Genomic DNA, 21,055 nt, shown 5'->3' on the forward strand with positions numbered 1-21,055 from the left:
CAAATACTCTATATGAAACACCACCTTGAAAATCACCACTGAAAAAAAATTCAGTGGTTCCATCTGGGAAACATGATGCTAAAGTTGAAGCAACGATCCCAGAATCACAGGGCAAGAGTCCTCCACTTGCACCTGAAATGTGGGATGAGGGTACAGAACAGATGTACCCTGAATCCATCAGCAAGGTGGGGAGATCCCACCAGGCGGGGGGAGGGGGGGGGCAAAGGAAAGGGGGAGACGGCAAGGGAGGCCAGGGAATCGGGGGTCCAAACCAGAAAGTGTGTCTGATTTACACATGAGGGAAGTGAAACTAAGTGCTCGCTGACCTTTCCAAGGTCAATAACCAGTGCAGCACTGAGCCCGGGGCCCCTCGTCGGCTCCCAGGCTGCCAGACTCGTCCTCAAGCCCTGGGCTTCACTCGGACCACAGTGCTCCGCCACTGTGCTCAGAAAGACTGGCCGCCCTCCTTCCTGAGACCGACTGGCTGAGAGCCCTGTGCCTTGGAAGCTGCTGTGACCCAGAAGAGGGCACTGCTGAGAGGGGCACGCAGGCCTCGTTGGGTGATGACCCCTGAACATGGGGAGCTCTCACAGATGCCCATCGTCACCTCGGTGAAGTCACAGTAAGTCACAGCGCCACACTGGTCTCACCAGACCACAACAGACCCCAAAGAAGTAAAACTGCAGACTCGGCCAGCCAGGCCTCTCGCCCCAATCTCAAGGCAGCTTCCCCGGAAAGAGGTTTCAATGGAAGCACCATGAAGGGAAGTAATGGGTCTTGGAAAAGCCACCACTGTGGCTCTGGGCCGCACCTGCAGTTCTGCACCTGCTCACGAAACCCTTCTGAGCTTCTGGCTTCGCTCAGGCTCTACGCAGAACTCGGCCTGTGCTTCCGACAGGAAACCAAGGCCAGGACCCAGCCGCGGGCCTCCTTTGGTGACGACTACTTTGCGGACATGCTTTAGTGAAGCTCTACCTCGGACTCGACCCCAGGTAGGAGGGCTGGGATAAGATGTCAAGCTAAACAAGTGTATAGAGGATGGAGAGAGGACAAGGTCCTGCTGTAGGGCACAGGGAACTGCATCAATATCCTGTGATAAACCATCACAGAAAAGAACATGAAAAATAATATATAAATGTGTGTATATGTATAACGGAGTCATTTTCCTTTACAGCAGGAATTAACACAACACTGTACATCAACTATATGTTAATAAAATTAAAAAAAAAAAAGAAAAGAAATGGGGCCCAAAGTGGGCCCACACACGACCATCTTCTGGTGTAGGAAGGAAACAGGAGACATTTTCAGGTATTTTTCCTAATGCTTTCTAGAATCTCATTTAAAACAGCTTTCAGGAGGTATCAATGGATTACTATGGTGACGTGTAGAATCTGTGAGTATGTAAACACCATTTAGAGGAGGGCCATCTACAGTCAAATACTTTTGCTCATAAGGTGTGTGGTTAAAAAATGTTGGAGGCCGGGGAGTTCCCATTGTGGCTCAGCTGGTAAAGGACCCAACGTGTCTCTGTAAGGATGTGAGTTTGATCCCTGGCCTTGTTCAGTGGGTTAAGGATCTGATGTGGCTGTAGCGGTGGTGTAGACTACCAGCTGCAGCTCCAATTCAGCCCCTAGCCTGGGAACTTCCATGTACCACAGGTGCAGCTGTAGAAAGAAAAAAAAACACCTTGGAGGCCATTGTCTGGGGGCATCACTGCTGTCTCACCTCTGGCTCCTTCATCTCTGGGCTTTCATTTTTCAGCTGTGCCCACAACATGTGAAAGTTCTCAGGCCAGGGATCAAACCGGAGCCACAGCTGCAACCTGAGGCACTGCAGTGACAATGCCAGATCCTTATCCACTACACCACAAGGGAACTCCTCCCAAAGGGTTTTGAGGCTGAAAGACACCGGGCTCCTATATTCACTTAGTATCGCCTCCTCCAACCCGTCCACTACAAATGCCAGACACCAACACCTGGAACACAGGAAGCCACCAAGTTCCCAAACAGCCTACTGGCACAACAGAAAGTGCCATGACCGGTGGTTCCTTGCAGACCACAGAGTTCTGGCTATGCCCAGCATTCTTGAGGAAAACGTATTTCTTAACTACAATGAAACAGTTTCTAAAGGGGAAAAAAAAAAAAACAAACATGTGTATGCTGGCTTAGTAACAAAAGAGGTTTCAACCAAAAAAGAAGATAAAGTCCTATAAGGGCAAAATAAAATGACAGAGTGCATGCAACAAAAGTTATTAGTAATAACTCAGAGTAGAGGAAAATTAGTACCTTCCTATCTCTCTGAAGATGAGAAAGTCAGCTGTCTAACAGCTGAGGATGTGAAAGCCCAGGTCAATGCCACACTAACTTTAACTGCAGAGTATGACTCCGAGTATTACGTCTAGTACACACCCTAAGTTTGGCTTCTCCCTCTGCCTTAAAATCCACTAGAACACTTTATTTTGTTAATAGAGGACAACCCACAGGAAGCCTCTCATTAGTCCACATGGCAGAAGCACATTCTATTATTATCATAAAGAAATGCTACTAGCTAACTCTATTCAGATGCGCCCCACTGTGTCGGTAATGCCTAACTCATATAGGAAGGGGCTGTGACTCAGCCGGGAATCAGGGGAAAGGAGATGTCTAACACACACGCACTCCCCAGTCTAGTGCCACTAAAACATGTGGAGGGCGTAACAAAGGAGGCCAGCCGACCCCAGAAACAAAGGACCTGTCATCACCAAAGCAAAAATGTCATGAACCAACCTCCATTCCCAGTCCTGCATGTAAGGAGGCCAAAGTCACGGTTCCAACATGACATGGAAAATGCTGAACAAGCTGCAAAGTCAAGAGCTTCTCTCAGACCCCTCAGAGAAGTAGGGACACAGGGCAAACCACTGCTCCAAAAACTGGGAAGACCAGCAGGTGAACACAGGGAATCATGACTTCCCAGAGCAGCAACTTCTGTGGATGCAGAGCCTGGGCAAGGAAACCCGAGCTGCAGGATGAACGGCTCAGTGTGGACGAGCCTGGGAGGAACCCCTGGGGGCAGTCAGGGGACCCTCACACTTCCATGAATTTTACCTCCAGGAGCTCAACCAGGGTTCCCACGGTGGCTACAGAAGAAAGGCCCTCTCAAGCCTCTAGTGGGGTCGGGGAGAGGAGCCTTTTGAAATGGCCAGCACACTTTTTGTTAACAAGACTGTCCCTCAAGAGGACCTGACCTGCTGGGCTGTTATCAGAGCCTAACCAACCCAGAGGAAGGGAAATACCCAACTCCAGTCACTCTAACCATCCCCTGAGAAGGAAGAAAGAGGAAAAGAATCTGTGACAGTGACGGCCCTGAGCACAGGCTCACTAAAAGACTAAGATGATCTATCACATAAGGACAGCAAAACTCCCTCCCCTATACCTTATCACCACATCACCAAAGGCCTGGTTACTGGGCTTATTTTCATGCAAGACATTGTATCTGACTTTTAGGGAAAAATTGCAAGGCATAATAAAAGGCAAAAAAGCATAGTTTGAAGCAAGTATCAAAAACAGACACAAACATGGCAAGATGTGGGAATTATCAGACCAGGAATTTAAAGCAACTAAGATTAATACATTAGGAGTTCTAATGAAAAAAGTAGACGATATGGAAGAACAAATGAAAAACATAAGCAGAGAGGAGTTCTTGCTATGGCTCAGCAGTAACAAACTCAACTCGTATCCATGAGGATGTGGGTTTGATCCCTGGCCTCACTCAGGGGGTTAAGAATCCGGCATTGCCATGAGCTGTGGTGTAGGTTGCATACACAGCTTGGATCCCATGTTGCTGTGGCTGTGGTGTAGGCCAGCAGCTGCAGCTCCATCCAATTGCACCCCTAGCCTAGGAACTTTCATATGCTGTGGGTGCTGCCCTAAAAAGACAGAAGAAAAAAAGAGAGAGATGAAAATTCTAAGAAAGAATTAAAAGAAAAAATGAGAGTGATTGAAAACACTAATGGAAATGAAGAATGGCTTTGATGAGCTCATTTGGAGGCCGGACATGGCTGACGAAAGAATCTCAGGGCTTGAAGATATGACAACAGAAACTTCCAAAGTGATCAGCAAACATTTAAAAAAAAAGACTGAAAAACAAAACAGTTTACCCAAGAACTGCTGGACAACTACAAAAGGTGTAACACATGTAATGGGAATACCAGGAACAGAGAGAAAAAAGGAAGAAAGGAAGTACTGGAAGCAGTAATGACTAAGAATTTCCCTAAATCAATTTCAGACGCCAAACCACAGATTCAGGGAGCTCAGAGGACACCAAACTGGATAAAGACCCAAAACCTGTTACTGGATGTACAAAATGTACAAAATTACTGGATAAAAGAAAAAATCTTGACAGAGGATGGGAGGGGGGAGAGCTTTAGAAAAACAAAGATATGAATTACATCCAATTTCTCCTCAGACAACATGCAAGCAAGAAGAGAGTGCAGTGAAATACCTGAAGTTTTGAGAGGAAAAAAATCATCAATCTAGAATTCTATACCCTGTGAAATTAATCTCTAAAAAAAGAGGCGGGGGGGGGGGGGGATAAGGACTTTCTCAGACCACAAAAATTGAGGGAATCTATTCCCAGTAGACCTGCCTTGCAAGAAACATTACAAGAAGCTCTTCAGAGAGAAAGAAAATCATTTAGGTTAAGAAATGCAGATATCGGAGTTCCCGTCGTGGCGCAGTGGTTAACGAATCCGACTAGGAACCATGAGGTTGCGGGTTCGGTCCCTGCCCTTGCTCAGTGGGTTAACGATCCGGCGTTGCTGTGAGCTGTGGTGTAGGTTGCAGACGTGGCTCGGATCCTGCGTTGCTGTGGCTCTGGCGTAGGCCGGTGGCTACAGCTCCGATTCAACCCCTAGCCTGGGAACCTCCATATGCCGCGGGAGCGTCCCAAGAAATAGCAACAACAACAACAAAAAGACAAAAAAAAAAAGAAAGAAAGAAATGCAGATATCCACAAAGAAAGGAAGAGAATCAGAGAAGAAATAAGTGAAGATAAAATAGCAACTTTAATTCTTCTTATTCTTAATTGAGCTAACATATAACAGTTTGTTCAAAATAATAGCAACTGTGTTTTGGAGTCTGTATACTTACATATGCTTATGCATATGAGTTACAACAATGATACAAAACACGGGAGGGAGAAATTCGTAATTTCTTTAAGATACCTGCACTAACTGTGAAGCAGGACTATTGTTTAAAATTGCAAATTCTAGGGCGACCACTAGGTTAAAAAAAAAAGGTGAAAAAAGAGAAAAATGCAATCATATAAAATATATTTTATATCAATTAAAACTACAAAAGGCAGAAAGAGAGTGGACAACAAAAATAAGAACACAGAACAAGGGCAAGGAATGGAAAAGAATAACAAATATGGTAGACATGCACACATCAATTAAAAGAGAGAGATTGTCAGAATGGATCAAAAAACAAGAAATTACACGTTGTCCACCAGAAATCTACTTTAAATATAAAGACACATATAGACTAAATGTACAGGGATGGAGAAAGAGGTATCATTCTAATATTAATCAAAGATGACAGGAGGAGCTACATTAGCTTCAGGCAGAGCAAACTTCACACCAAGGAAAGTTACTGGGGGTAGAAAAGAGCAATACTTATGAAAAAGGGGTCAACTCACCAAAATGACAATAATCCTTAATGTGTGCATGCCTAACAAGAGCATCAAAACACAGGAGACAAAAAACTGATAGAACTGCAAGGAAAAGGTGGAGCCTTCAACATTTCTCTCTCAAAATGGACTGCTCTAGCTGGCAGAAAATGAGTAAGGATACAGTTGAACTTAACCAGACATCAACCAAGTGTACGATGGACACCTACTGACTACTTCATCCTCCATCCAACAACTGCAGAATACACGTTCATCTGAAGCTCACTGGGACATTCACCAAGACAGACCATGTTCTGGGCCATCAAACACACCTTAACACATTTAAAAGAAGAGATACCATAGAAAGCCTGCTTTCAGAAACACATGGAACTAAAAGTCAGTAACAGAAAGATAGGCAGAAAATCCCCAATACTCAGATGTTAAACAACTTACTTCTAAATAACACATGGGTTGAAGAAGAAATCTTAGAGAAATTAAAAAACATCTTGAACTAATAAATAAGAATGAAAATAAAAGGTATCAAAATTTGTGTAATGTGGTAAAATCAGTGCTTGGCAGGAAACTTAGAGCACTGAATCAATATGAGAAAAGATGGAATATCTAAAGTCAATCCTCTAACTAATCATCCACCTCAGAAAACTAGAAAAAGGGAGTTCCCGTCATGGCACAGTGGTTAACGAATTCGACTAGAAACCATGAGGGTACAGGTTAGATCCCTGGACTTGCTCAGTGGGTTAAGGATCCAGTGTTGCCGTGAGCTGTGGTGTAGGTGCAGATGCGGCTCGAATCCCGCGTTGCTGTGGCTCTGGTGTAGGCCGATGGCTACAGCTCTGATTCAACCCTTAGCCTGGGAACCTCCATATGCCACGGGAGCAGCCCAAGAAAAGGCAAAAAGACAAAAAAAGAAAGAAAGAAAGAAAGAAAACTAGAAAAAGAATAGAATAAATCCTAAATAAACAGAAGAAAATAAATAGCAAAATTTACAACAGAAATATAAGAAACAGGGGGAAAAAAACCTAAAAACTGGTTCTTTGAAAAGATAAGTCCAATCAATAAGCCTCTAGTTGGGCTAACTACAAAAAAAGAGAGAAGATGCAAATTAAGATTTTAGAAATGAAGGAAGGGACATCAGTACAGATCCCATGGACAGTGGAAGGAGAATAAAGGAATAAATGAATCCCTCTATGCCTGCAAATTTGACAACCTAGATGAATGGACCAATTTCTTGAAAGATACGATCTCCAAAACTAAGATGAGAAGAAAGAGACGATTTCATAGGCCTGTATTTATTTTTAAAAGTTGAATCAATAATTATTACCCTCCTAAAACAAAGAGCATGGGGCCCAGTTGGGTTCACTGGTGAACTGTACCAAACATTTAAGGAAGAGATTATACTACTTCTCTACAATCTCTTCCAAAAGACAGAAACAGAAAGAATACTTTCTAACTCATTCTGTGAGGTCAGCTTTACTCTAAAAACAAAACCAAAAGCATTACAAAGAAAACCATAAATTGGAGTTCCTGTCATGGCTCAGTGGTTAACAAATCCGACTAGGAACCATGAGGTTGCGGGTTCTATCCCCGCCCTTGCTCAGTGGGTTAAGGATCTGGCGTCGATGTGAGCTGTGGTGTAGGTCACAGATACGGCTTGGATCCTGCATTGCTGTGGCTGAGGTGTAGGCTGGCGGCTACAGCTCCGATAAGACCCCTAGCCTGGGAACCTCCACATGCCATGGGTACGGCCCTAGAAAAGACAGAAAGACAAAAAAAAAAAAAAAAAAAACATAAACCAATCCTCAATAAAACATTGGCAAATTGAATCTAACCATGTATAAAAAAGAACAATATAATATGACGAAATAGGATTTATCCCAGTATGCAAGGCTGGTTCAACATATGAAAATCAATTAATGCAATCTACCACATTAAAAAGTTAATGAAAAAAATCACATGATCATATTAATAGATACAGAAAAAGCATCTGATGAAATTCAATACCCATTCATGACCAAAACTCTAAGCAAATTGGAGATAGAGAGGAAACTTCCTCAACTTGATAAAGAACATCTATAAAAAACCTTCAGTTTAATGGTGAGAAACTAGAAGCTTTCTGCTAAATCAGGACAAGGCAAGAAATGTCCTCTCTCACCACTCCTTTTCAACATCATACTAAAAGTCCTAGCTAATACTGTGAGACAAGAAAAGGAAACAAAAGTATAATATAGATTGCAAAGGAAGAAATAAAATTGTCTTTCTTTGCAGGTGACATGACCGTCTACATAGAAAACCATAAAGAATCAATTAAAAATTCCTGGAACTGAGAAGTAATTATTGCAAGGTTGCAAGATACAAGGTAAATATACAGAATTCAATTGCCTTCCTATCAATGAATAATGAACAAGTGGGATTTAAAATTAAAGGTACAATACCATTTACATTAGCATCCCCCCCCCAAAAAAAACAAAATACTTTAGTACAAATCTTAACAAAATAGGTACAAAATTTACGGCCAAAACGATGACGAAAAAAAATTTTAAATAACTTAATAAATGGAGAGATATTCCATGTTCATGAAAGGGAGACTGAATATTGTCAAGATGTCAGTTCTTACTAACTTGATTTATAGATTCAACCCAATTCAAATCAAAATCCCACAAGGTTTTTTGGTAGATATAAACTAACTGATTCTCAAGTTTATACAGGAGTTCCTGTGGTGGCTGAGTAAGGTTAAGGACCTGACATGGCTCCATGTGGATACAGGTTCAATCCCTGGCCTCACTCAGTGGATTAAAGATCTGGTGTTGCGGCAAGCTACAGTGTACGTCACAGATGCAGTTTGGATCCAGTATTGCTGTGGCTGAGGTGTAAGCTGGAAGCTGCAGATCCGATTCAATCCCTAACTCTAGAACTTACATATGACTGAAATGAGGCAGTAAAAAGAAAAAAAAATTAAAATTTAAAAAATAAAGTTTATACAAAAAAACAAACAACAACAACAAAAAAACCAGGAATTCCCATTGTAGCTCAGTGGTTAATGAACCCGACTAGTATCCATGAGGATGCAGGTTCGATCCCTGGACTACTCAGTGGGTTAAGGATCCAGCATTGCTGTGAGCTGTGGTGTAGGTCATAGACATGACTCGGATCGTGTGTTGCTGTGGCTGTGTCATAGGTTGGCAGCTACAGCTCCAATTTGACCCCTAGCCTGGGAATCTCCATCTAAAAAACCAAAAAAAAAAAAAAAACACCAAAAAACCAAAAAATAAAAAATAGAAAAGCCAACACAATATTGAAGGGGAAGAACAAAGTTAAAAGTTGTAACATTACCCAACTTCAAGACCCAATAATAAATCTACAGTAATCAAGACAATGTGGTACTGGAGAAAGAACAGACAAACAGATCTATGGAACAGAAATCTGGGCCCAGAAATAGACTCACATAAATACACTTAACTGATTTCTGACAAAGGAGCAAAGCAACACAATGAAACAAAAACAGCCTTTTCAACAAATAATACTGGAACAACTGGACGTCCACATGCAAAAACAAATAAACAAGAAGAACTTAGATATAGCCCACAATCTTAAACTCTTCTCAAAAATTAACCCACAACAGGTCACAGGCCTCAATATGAAACCCAAGACTATGAAACTCCTAGAAGACAACATAGGAAAAATATCTAGGTGACCTTGGGTGTGGTGATGGTTTTTTAGATACAGCAAAGGTATATAATCTACGAAAGAACTGATAAAGTTAAACTTCATTAAAATAAAAATCTTCTGCTCTAGGAATGACACTGTCAAGAGAATAAGAAGACAGGCCACAGACTAAGAGAAAATATTTGCAAATGACATATCTGATAAAGGACTACTATCCAAAAATACATAAACTCAACAATAAGAAAATGAGCAGCCCGATTAAAATGTGGGCAGAAAATCTGAACAGACACTTCCACAAAGTTTTACAGATGGCAAATAAATGTATGAAAAGATACTTGATATCATATGTTATTAGGGAACTGCAAATTAAAACAACAATGAGCTACCATTTGCAACCTATTAGAAGGGCCAAAATAAAAAACAGTGACAACACCAAATGCTGGTGAGCAGGTGGAGCAACAGGCACTCTCATTCATTGCTGGTGGGATGCGAAATGGTACAGCCACTCTGGAACACAGTTTGGCAGTTTCTTGTAAAAATATGTATTCTTATCATATGATCCAGCAGTGGCATTCCTTATATTTACCCAAATGAACTGAAAACTTAAATCAACAGAAAAACCTACACACCGATGTTTATAGCAGCTTTATTCCTGACTGCTGAAACTTGGAAGCAACCAAGATGTCCTCCAGTAGGTGAATGGACATAAACTGTGAAATATGCAGATACTAGAATACTATTAGTGATAAAGACCAAAGTTCTATGAAGCCATGAAAAGACACAAACTAACACTCAGTGGACATTACTTAGTGAGAGAGGCCAGTCTGAAAAGGCTACATACTATTTGGTTCTCTGTGACATTCTGGAAAAGGCAAAACCCTAGAGACAGCTGCCAGGGCTCGGGGGAGAAGGGATGAACAGGTGGAGCACAGGGGCTCTTTTAGGGCAGAGAGACTACTCTGAGTGACACTCAAGCAGCGGCTTCATGTCATTGAATGCACACCAACTACATGAGTGAATTCTAGTAAACTGTGGACTTTGGGTGGTTACAATGTATCGGTGCAGTTTACTGATTATAACAAATGTATCACCTGGGAGGGAGGCATGGATCCTGGGTGGAAGGGGGAGGGGGCATATGGAACCCTCTGCACTTTCTGCTCAATCTTGCTGAGAACCTAAAACTGCTCTAAATAATAATAAAGCCCATCAAAAAAGATCTCGAACAAATGTGTACCGTCCTGTATTTTTCACTTTATTCTATTTTTTCTTTCAAGAAATTGTGGTCACCTCTGTAAAGTGATCTCACCAGCCACCAATAGGCTTGGAGAAAGGTAGCAAAACACTGCTCCAGGGCAGCGTCTCCAGCTGCCCCGTGAAATCCACTCTCTACCCCACAGGCAACAGGCTCCCAATGCCACATTCACGATCAGTGGACAAGAAGGCGTCCCCACCACCCAGGGCCACCCAGCACCACCTCCCCAACACTGTGACCACATGGGCAGCTACAGTACCTGGAGGGAGGGTCTCCATGCTCTGTGCTTTCTCATCCCCATTGCTGTGATGAAGGTCTTTCTTTTTAATTGGATCGATTTCATTCCAGTCCTCCTGGAGAAACAAAGACAGCAGGTGACTTGACAGGTTCTTAGCGCACCTTCATCCATCGTTCCATACACACTGATCTGCTGATATGAGGGCGCCCTGGGGACACGGCCATGCATGAAAGGTCCTCATCCCAGACCTGCACAGGGGTGGAGACGCCAAGGACAGAGCATGGCCATGACCTTTCCAAGAACGCCTCTGCCTCTCCCTCTCCATTTTCTATTCCTATCGCAAATCCAGGGGGAAAAAATACCCTGGAAACAGGGCTCTGCGGATGTGTGAGGACGGGGAAAAGAGATGGGAAACGGGAGGAACCAGAGCATTCAGTGGGGGTTCCATCAACACCCTTAAGATCAGGGTAGCCTGCCAGATGGCCTCTTTCATTTGAGGACACTCGAGGACCACAGTCTCCGCTGGGGCCGTGGAGCCCTCCTCAGAGGCTATTCAATGATGTCTTTAACTCCCCTGAATCACAGCGCAGGGAAGAGGAAAGGGTGGCCGAGCTGTGCTCACTCTAACAGGACTGCCAGCGGGACAGAGATTCAAATTAAGGGCCTAATATGAAACCAAAATAAGATATAAGCTCTGGCAGGATTTATTCAACTCATCTGCAGAAACAATTTCTCTAATCCATCAACATTAATCAAACTAAATAACAACTCCACGACCACAGAGATAAATACATTTTCAACCACTTGGGATTTGATTTCTGTGAATAAAATAAGAAAGGTTTCTATACATAATCCAGATCAGAAATACGCTCTGGCTAGTCATTTTCCCACACTGACTTCCCTGAGCCAAGCACTGTCGCCCAGCCACTTCCCTGAGCAGATGCTACCAGGATGGCGACCGCGCTCAGCCCTCCCTGAGCAGAAACCCCACCAGTTCTGCTCCAGACCAGCATGGGCTGCGCTGTGCAGAACTTGACCCCTGGAGACACCTGTCTCTTGATGCCACAAAGGTCTGAGGGAAGGATGATACTCAGAAGCTGGGCCACATCACACATTTTTTCCCCAAATGCAAGCTGCTCTAGCAGTAATCTTCATTTTCACTCAAAAAGTAGAGTAATTAAAGAGAAACGGGGCCTAAGCCTCCTCTCCTAGAGGCCAGCTTTTCCTTGGAGTGCTTTTGTGCTGAAGTGAACCTGGTTTATCTGGCCAAGGCCATCCTGGGCAAGTGGTGGGGCTCCTGGCAGGTACAGTGGCTGGTGAGGAAGGCCCAGTGCCTGGGTGGTCCTGGCCCCACCCACCCATCCCAAGGCCTTCAGGTGACCCAAATACCGTGACTTTTAAAGATCATACTCACATTATAACAAATGTACTAAAATGCACCTGTACCCCAATTTAAATACTTTTTGCTGCCAAAAAAAAAAAAATTTTTTTTGCCTTTTTTTTTTTTTAGGGACACACTCGTAGCACATGGAAGTTCCCAGACTAGGGGCTGATTGGAGCTGCAACTGCCAGCTTTCTCCACAGCAACATAGGATCTGAGCTGCGTCTGCAACCTATACCATGACACACGGCAATGCCAGATCCTTAACCCACTGAGCGAGGTCAAGGATCAAACCCGCATCTTCATGGATACTAGTCAGATTCGTTTCCACTGCACCACAATGGGAACTCCAAAAAAAATTTTTAAAGGAGATAGATAGATAGATAGATATTGGTATGTCAAAAAGCACTTTATTCTTCTACAGGTAAAATTAAAATCTATCTCTAGCTCTCATTTCACTGAGAGGCAGAAATTCAATTTCCATTTAATTCAGGTTTGCATCTAAACCCTAGAGGGTTTACAAGATGCTCACTTACCAAGGACTGGGACTCGGCTCAAAGAGTTGGGTGCAGGATTCATTCTCCAATCCGTTTTAAACATCTAGCATAACTGTTATTGCTTTCTCGTCTATCTCTTACCCTGCTTTACCCTCTCCCAGTCTGGGCAACCTATATTTAGCCTGTGGAGTAAGATGTTAGGTCTTTTTGAAGGATATTTATAATTTAGCTTTGGGGATGATCTGGTTATGAATAACCTTTCAATTTACTATCAGCAAAGCTTTTGTGGCAATCTTGGCAAATGCAAGGGAATGAGAGAATCTGACCTCTCTGCCTTCAAAATATAAGGAAATGTGTGACTCCAGCCAGTAATGAACTTACCAGAGCCACACTGGGTAGACGTTTCATTAAGCTTATTAATTTTTATTTTGTAGTAGCTTGCCTGAAACATTTTGTGGCTAAAAACTTTTGCCCACAGGCATCTGACCTATGACAGACACTGGCTAGTGGGTAACACTATTTAACCTCGTACTTGAATAAAATCAAAAGTGAATGGGGAAAAAAAAAAAAAAGGTGAACGGGACTTCCCGTCTTGGCGCAATAGAAACGAATCCGACTAGGAATCATGAGGTTCGATCCCTGGCCTCGTTCAGTGGGTTAAAGATCCAGCATTGCTGTGAACTGTGGTGTAGGTCGCAGATGCAGCTCAAATCTGGCGTGGCTGTGGCTGTGGTGTAGGCTGAAGGCTACAGCTCCGATTAGACTCCTGGCCTGGGAACCTCCATATGCCGTAGGTGTGGCCCTAAAAAGACAAAAGACAAAAAAAAAGAAAAAGAAAAAGAAAAGAAAAGAAAAGTGAACGTTTCTGGGGGGCCACCACACAGTAGTGTTCAACCACTCAACATGTGGAAGTCAACCATCAGTGTTTTCTTAGAAATAGATGTTTCCTTCTTCCCACAAAGAAAACTGGTCTTTAACCTACCTTCCTCGACCCCCATGAACCGTGCCTAACCTAAAACTAAGGCCGAGATGAGGGCCTGCTATATAATGCAGCCACCTCAAAGTCCCAGCAGGGGATATGATGCTAAGCACTATTTAGGAGTACCTGCTGTACACTGGGCATTGCACACAGATTCGTTCTCACCCCAGCAACAAGCCTGCCATTTTATAATTCCTATCTTACAACGGGGACACAGAAGGTCAGAGAGGGTAAGTAAATTGACCAGGTTACACAGCAGGAAAGCAGCGAAGTTGGCCTTTTATAAATCAGAATGGGGAGGGCAGCCCAGGCTCACTGTGAATCAAGTTACAAGAGCCTGGTTCTCACAGTCTTATAAAAATAAGTAATGCGTTTCTAGGAGTCATTCACAAAGGACTATTTTGTTCCAGACTCCAAGTCAAAACCTTCAAGTTATAATGTTCACTACCTGCTTCTAGAGAGAAATGAGAGGAGATGGAGGAGGAAGAATGAAAGGAGGAGGGGGAGGAGGAAGAAGAGGAGGGGGAGGAGAAGGGCAAGGGGGAGGAGGAGGAAAAGGGGGGGAGAGAGGAGGGGAGGATGAAGAGGGAAAGGAAGGAGAAGGGAGGGAGGGAGAGGAAGAAGGCAAAAAGGAGCCCCCGCCAGCACTCTCTGACACACCCAGAGCATAACCAGGTGCCTTACGGTGCTATTACTACCCTCCAGGGTAACCGGGTAAGGCACCATCATCAGATACCTTACAGCGCTATTATTACCCCACTCTACAGATGGGGAGACTGAGGCACCAAACACTTAAACCCCACAAAGTACATAATGAGGCTAGAGTTGAACCCCAGGGAAGTGAGTGCTGGAGCCCAGGGTCTCAATTATCCTACTGCCCTGCCCTTCGAAGACAGCTCTGTCCACCACCCAAACAGCCAAAATTAAAGCAAAGCAGCGCATGACTCCCTTCCCAGAGCACAGCAGGAGCTGTGAATTCTTTGGCTGGGGCTGCTGACCAGGTGCCCGTGCACAGCACCCCAGACCTACTGCACGCCTGGCATCCTGCTCTCTGCTGGCCCCCCACCCACGGCTGCCTCTGGACTTTATGGATGTGCTGAGGGCGCAGGGGGGACCAGGCAGCCCAGCCCCCGTGTGCCGAGCAGCGGCCCTCCCCAGAGTCCAGGAGGACCAGACGAGAGAAACAAGGAAACAGAAGGAAAGGGAGGAGAAGGGAGTCCTGGAAGTGGCGAGATCCTCCCAGACGTAAGACCTGAGTCCTGGAACCATCAAGATGGCCGTGGTGAGGGAGAGGCTGGAAGGGACAAAGAACAGGCCAGGAGGCCCAAGGGGGCAGGGATGGAGGGGGAGTGAGAGGAATCAATTTCATGGATGAGGTGCACTCACCCACAAGAAACATGGGAAGTCGTTGGGCTGGGGGTTGGCGCCAGGAAGTACAGAAATGCCAGGGCTGCCGCAAGTACCAAGAAGAAGTGTTGGGAAAGCAGATGGGTGTCTGGAGCAACGGAAAGGGCTAGGCATTTAAAGCTACTGGGGGGAGAGGGGGTGAGGGAGTGAGAACAGGTCCAGGGTGGCAGGAGAGGCCAACATCTCAGGGACAAGTAGGACACAGGGCACGTTGTGAAGAGCTAGCCTGGGAGCCAGAGGCTCAGGTTCTAGCCACAGCTTTGCCAGTGACTGCAGGGGTCTGAGTAAGTGGCCCACTCCTCTAAGTGGGGGATGCTGGGCTTAGGAGTCCTGTGGAGCAGATCAGCACTGGTCCCTTGTTACACCTATTCCTCTAATGTTTGGGACCTAAAAGCACTGCAGGCCTTTGAGGTGGAGGACTTCGTCACATTTCTTTTGCATCCTTATAACACCAAGCGTGGCAGGGGTCTTAGGTAACCTCTCAGAGATAAATGCAGTTGAAAAACTCCTCACCCTGTTGACTCAGATTGATTTCACTGGCCTCGTCCACCCTGCACTGGAAGCTTTTCACTACAACAATCCCCATTCCACACAATTACATCCACCCGAAGACTAACTTGCACCAGTGGAGCCCTGTTTCAAAATGGAAATGGAAAATGCACTGAATGCAAATGTCAAGGCTCTCTGGCCCAGGACCCACCGGTACCCAGGACATGCTACAACTGATCTGCTTGTTTTCTCCATGTTAAGAGAAAATGATTCAGTGACAGACAGGTCCTCTCTTTAGTGACAAGGATAAACTGCTGAGATTAGAGGAGTAATAATGTGGTTTGATGCTGGGTCAAAGTTGCAGAGAACTCAAAGCCTGTGATCCGTATGTCTGCTTTTATTTCTCAGGGTGCAGACCCATCGCTGCTCTGCTTCTAGGGCTCTGAGGGAGGGTGACACTGAATACGTAATGACCAACCCCACGCAGACAATACTGTAGGCAAACAGACAAGGGCCAGCTCCATGGTTCTAACCAACGACTGCCTTCTGTCAGGAAATTTAACCAGAGGTCTAGGAGTCTCTGCCGACCAGATGGAGAGGAAGCTGCTGCCCGTGCTGGAGTTTTCCACCTGGACCACAGCTCTGGCTGCATCCACACACAACCTCCAGAAAGACCAGAGAGCCACAATTTCAGTGCTGAGACTTTGTCACCCCTGTCAGATGGCATCGGGGCCGACACCACCAATGGTGATCCCTGCTCTGCTACTCACTAACTTACCTACACTGGTAGTTACTATTTTATTAATTTGAATTTGGTCAGTTTTCAGGCCAAAAGCACAAGGTATGTACTATTCTTACCAATGCACAGAACAGAAGCAGTCTATCACCTGAGGCGCAAGCGGGATTAAATCAGGCCATGAGTGAGAGCAAATGAAAATAAATGACTGAGTAATGTCATTTATCTACCAGAATTAGTGAGTATGGTGGCCCACATCCATCCTATTTCCAAGTAGGTAAAGGTGCAAGGACTTCACAAAATGACATTATTTTCAGAAACAGTAAATCCAATAGGTTGGTTATCGAATAGTGACGAAAAGTAAGTGTAAAAGGCTATCCCCCATTATAGTCCCAACATGATCTCTGTTTCAAAATAAGAAGAAAGAAATAAAATGTGAGGAGTTTCCGTCATGGCTCAGTGGTTAACGAATCTGACTAGGAACCATGAGGTGGCGGGTTCGATCCCTGGCCTTGCTCAGGGTGTTAAGGATCCAGCGTTGCCTTGAGCTGTGGTGTAGGTCAAAGATGCACCTCGGATCCTGCGTTGCTGTGGCTGTGGTGGAGGCCAGCGGCTACAGCTCTGATTAGACCCATAGCCTGCGAACCTCCATATGTGGTGGGAAGCAGCCCTAGAAAAAGGCAAAGGGACAGAAAAAAATAAAATAAAATAAAACATGAGCTTGTTTTTTTGCCAGAGACAAAGTGCTGGTCACTACAGCGGGAGGGCTGTGCTAACAGCATGGAGGTGGACAGGCCGACATGGAAGGACAGGGGTCGGCCAGCTGGCACAGCCCCAAAGCACTTGTTACAGACACTAGTCCAACCACTTACTCCCAGAGGAGGGGAGAAGCAGAGGGTAGGAGCCTCACAAATTCCTTCAAAACTCACAAACTTAAAATACACACATACTACCTCACTCAGCTTCACGGGTCAACACTGGATGGTTCTTGCCCACAGTCCCTCGTGAGTCACCGTATCAGCCAGGGCCACTGCCATCTTTAGGTCCAACGGGACTGAGAGGTCTACCAGCTGGAGGCCCAGCTCCTCATCAGGGACTTGGCCACAGGGCTGCTGGAGTGTCCTCCCAACATGGCAGCCGCCTCCCCCCAGTAAGTGATGGGGGGCAGTGAGGGGAGCGGGGGAGGAAGAGGACACCAGGACCAGGCTTGGACATCACACTCTGTCACACCTCTGTGCTCACTTGTTAGAAGACAGTCACCATGTCCAGTCCACACCCAAGAGGAGGGGAACCAGATCCTCCCTCTCAAGACGAGGCCATCACAGAGTGACCTCATAGTGACCACACTCTAAAACCACCACAGTTAATGATGCCCTAAGACCTGACAGTGCCAGAGATGAGGCAAGAATGTCCCAGGGGCAGGAAGAACACGGCTGTACCGCGACAGCCATTTACATGTGCAAGTCTGTGCAGTAAAAAATGTCATGTCACCCCACACTGACCTCTTATTTGCAGTCCACCCGAAAGAATATTACCACCCATGGTAACCTGTTTGAATTACAAACCGCCACCAAAATAAACATGCCTATACATAAAACTAGATAATAAAAAAACATGTGCTGCTAAACCGTCAAGGGCTGCCTTCATAAAATTTAAATGCCCAACATTGTATTTCTTTTTTCTTTTTAGGGCTGCACCTGCAGCATAGGGAAGTTCCCAGGCTATGGGTCAAATTGAAGCTGCAGCTGACAGCCTACACCACAGCCACAGCAACTCGGGGCCCAAAACCCACTGAGCGAGGCCAGGGATCAAACCTGCATCCTGGAGTTCCCGTCGTGGCGCGGTGGTTAACGAATCCGACTAGGAACCATGAGGTTGCGGGTTCGGTCCCTGCCCTTGCTCAGTGGGTTAACGATCCGGCGTTGCCGTGAGCTGTGGTGTAGGTTGCAGATGTGGCTCGGATCCCGAGTTGCTGTGGCTCTGGCGTAGGCCGGTGGCTACAGCTCCGATTCAACCCCTAGCCTGGGAACCTCCACATGCCGCGGGAGCGGCCCAAGAAATAGCAATAGCAACAACAACAACAACAACAAGAAGACAAAAAAAAAAAAACCTGCATCCTCACAGAGACATGAGGTCCATAACCTGCTGAGCCACAACAAGAGCGCCTATATTTCTTAATGAAGGTAAAAATATTCCTATAGAGGAAAAAGGAAAAAAAAAAAAAGGTTGTTTTCACTCTCCCCTTACTGAAATGTATTTTGTTGCCTTAAATTCTTCCAGCTGACTAGACCACACACTCGGAGGCAGATCCAGTTACCAAAACACCACCTGAGGACCCCTTGCTTCCTTTCTTATCCATCCATGATTTATTTTTCACTATTATTCAATAACCAGCCAGTAATTAGCACCACCACACCTGAGCCTATCGCAACATTCAAGTTGGGGGGGGAGGAGCCAGGTTGCCAGATCTAAACAAGATGTGATCATTTCTATTTCCACAGCTGTCACTGGACCCAAGCTAAGACACCAAAAACTACTAAATGCTTTGCCTAAAAGGACATTTTATTTATTTATTTATTTTTTTTTTTTATTTTTTGGTCTTTTGTTGTTGTTGTTATTGTTGTTGTTGTTGCTATTTCTTGGGCCGCTCCCGCGGCATATGGAGGTTCCCAGGCTAGGGGTCGAATCAGAGCTGTAGCCACCGGCCTACGCCAGAGCCACAGCAACTCGGGATCCGAGCCGCGTCTGCAACCTACACCACAGCTCACGGCAACGCCCGATCGTTAACCCACTGAGCAAGGGCAGGGACCGAACCCGCAACCTCATGGTTCCTAGTCGGATTCGTTAACCACTGCGCCACGACGGGAACTCCTAAAAGGACATTTTAAAGTGTGGATTTAGTTTCGTGCTGAAGACCAAGCCCTCCCACGCCCAGAGGCTCGCTCTAGAGTGACCACAGCGAAACCACAGAGACTGTGCTTTGTTGCTGAGTCTTCAGGGTGGGGCTCCCTAGGGGAGCCACCTCAGGTCTTCTCAGCAGAGGATGAGAAAGCCTGCTGGTGTAAGGGACACCATCCAAACTTCTACTCTCCAACCAGGACGTGTAACCCACTGACCACTTGACAAAGGTGGTCTTAACACCCTGGGGAAGGGTCATGAGGAGGAGGGGCAGGAACTGGGAGGGAGGCCTCCTGAGCTGGGCTAGGCAGTCACGGACAACCTCCTCCGAGAACCAGAAGCTTAAGTGTGCAAACACTGACGTCCGTATGTTTCTAACAGAGGGTGGTTTCTGCCTGGAAATAAAGAGTTCCCACGGGAGCAAGGATTTGGTCATCACTGGAACAGGAGAGGGTACCATGTACCTTAGAGCCAGAAACGTGCTTGGCATCCTTGCAGGGGCAGCTGTGAGCCCTGCCTCAACCCGCCCAGCCCATCACCTAGGGAAGGGCTGGTTCATGCAGCTGGAGGAGCAGGAGCAGCTTGGGTGAGCTCCTGGCAGCAGCCGCCCAACAGGGGTGGGGGTTAAAGCAGCAGGACCTGAGGGGACAAGACAGAAAGGCCAGTCTCCCAGCTTTCCTGAGGCCAGGTCCTGCTTCTACCTGCGTTATCACAACCTCTGGGCTTGGGGTCCAGCTGTGGGTGTTTTCTAGAAGCTTCCCCAGCAGCTCTAAGGCATAGAGTTGAGAACCACTAGCTTCACGGATGTACTTCAGTTTGCATTCCTCACTCCCACCGGGTCCATGAGACTCAAGTTATGCTAAAATGGAAGGGGGCAAACCCCTACTGTGGATTCACAGAGAATCAGCTGATCCCCAAATATCTATTCTAAAAAGGCCATCGCTTTGTTTATCTTACCGGGTACCCTCAGCCTCAGAGAAAAGCAGGCTGTGAGACGGGGGGGGGGGGGGGGGGGGGGCCTGCTCAACATGTGGGCATGTGGGAGCTGTAACAGTCACTTATGCCAAAGTCAGGAGCCACAATGACATCGCTACTAATCCCATGATCCAACTGCATCACTCTGCAGGCGCACCCCATGCATGGCCTGTCAACTGCCCGCCTTTGGTTGACATCTTCCTGTTTGAATCCCTGGGCCATATAGGTGAAACATCCATGGGTGGCTCAGGCTGCTTCATTGGGAAGCTCCAGCCCAAAGCAGGAGCAGGCAAGGCCTAGAAGCGTGCTGGCCTGGCACGTCCGTCTCTGCCCATCTCCATCACCTCAGGCTGCCCACTGCACCCGTCTGCGACTCGGTTTCCCAATTTGTAACAGAGAGACTTAAACACGCCTCCATCCCATCCCCTGAGGAGATGCGACCAGCAGGGCCCTGTGGAAACGCAAGGTGTTCTGCAAGTCAGACATTGAGTCCCATCACTGAGAGCATTTACCTTGCCCTCCATTCTGAAGACCTAGGCTTTAGCCCCTTTTTAATTATCTTACTCCGGCTACCCAACTTCCTCCTTTCTGCCCCATAATCAGCTCCTTCTGGGACTTGTTAGGATGTATGCATACACTGTCTCTGTGGTCTTCCTCCCCAAACCCCTAACTCCAGAAAAACACCAGACAAATCCCAAATGAGGGAATATTCTACAAAACCCCTGACTGGGCCTCCTTAAAATTGTCAAGGTCACCCAAACAAAGCAGACAGAGAAACTGTCACAGCCAAGAGCACCCTAAAAAGATACAATGACTAAATGAAATACAATACCTGGATAGAGTGTTGGAGCAGAAAAGGGACATGAGAGAAAAAACTCA

The 21,055-nt window shown here is 45.9% G+C and overlaps 1 protein-coding gene across 2 annotated transcripts in view; it reads right to left on the reverse strand.

Moving 5' to 3' along the window:
- Positions 1–21,055, reverse strand: part of GALNT2 (polypeptide N-acetylgalactosaminyltransferase 2) — a 184,443-nt gene that overhangs the window by 75,404 nt on the left and 87,984 nt on the right. For both annotated transcript variants that reach the window (XM_047762257.1, XM_047762258.1), the window contains exon 2: positions 10,836–10,929. In XM_047762257.1, the coding sequence (XP_047618213.1) occupies positions 10,836–10,929 (94 nt within the window). The remainder of the gene's footprint in view (positions 1–10,835; positions 10,930–21,055) is intronic.

The sequence above is a fragment of the Phacochoerus africanus genome, chromosome 15, assembly GCF_016906955.1.
Source record: "Phacochoerus africanus isolate WHEZ1 chromosome 15, ROS_Pafr_v1, whole genome shotgun sequence".
Classification (NCBI taxonomy): domain Eukaryota; kingdom Metazoa; phylum Chordata; class Mammalia; order Artiodactyla; family Suidae; genus Phacochoerus; species Phacochoerus africanus.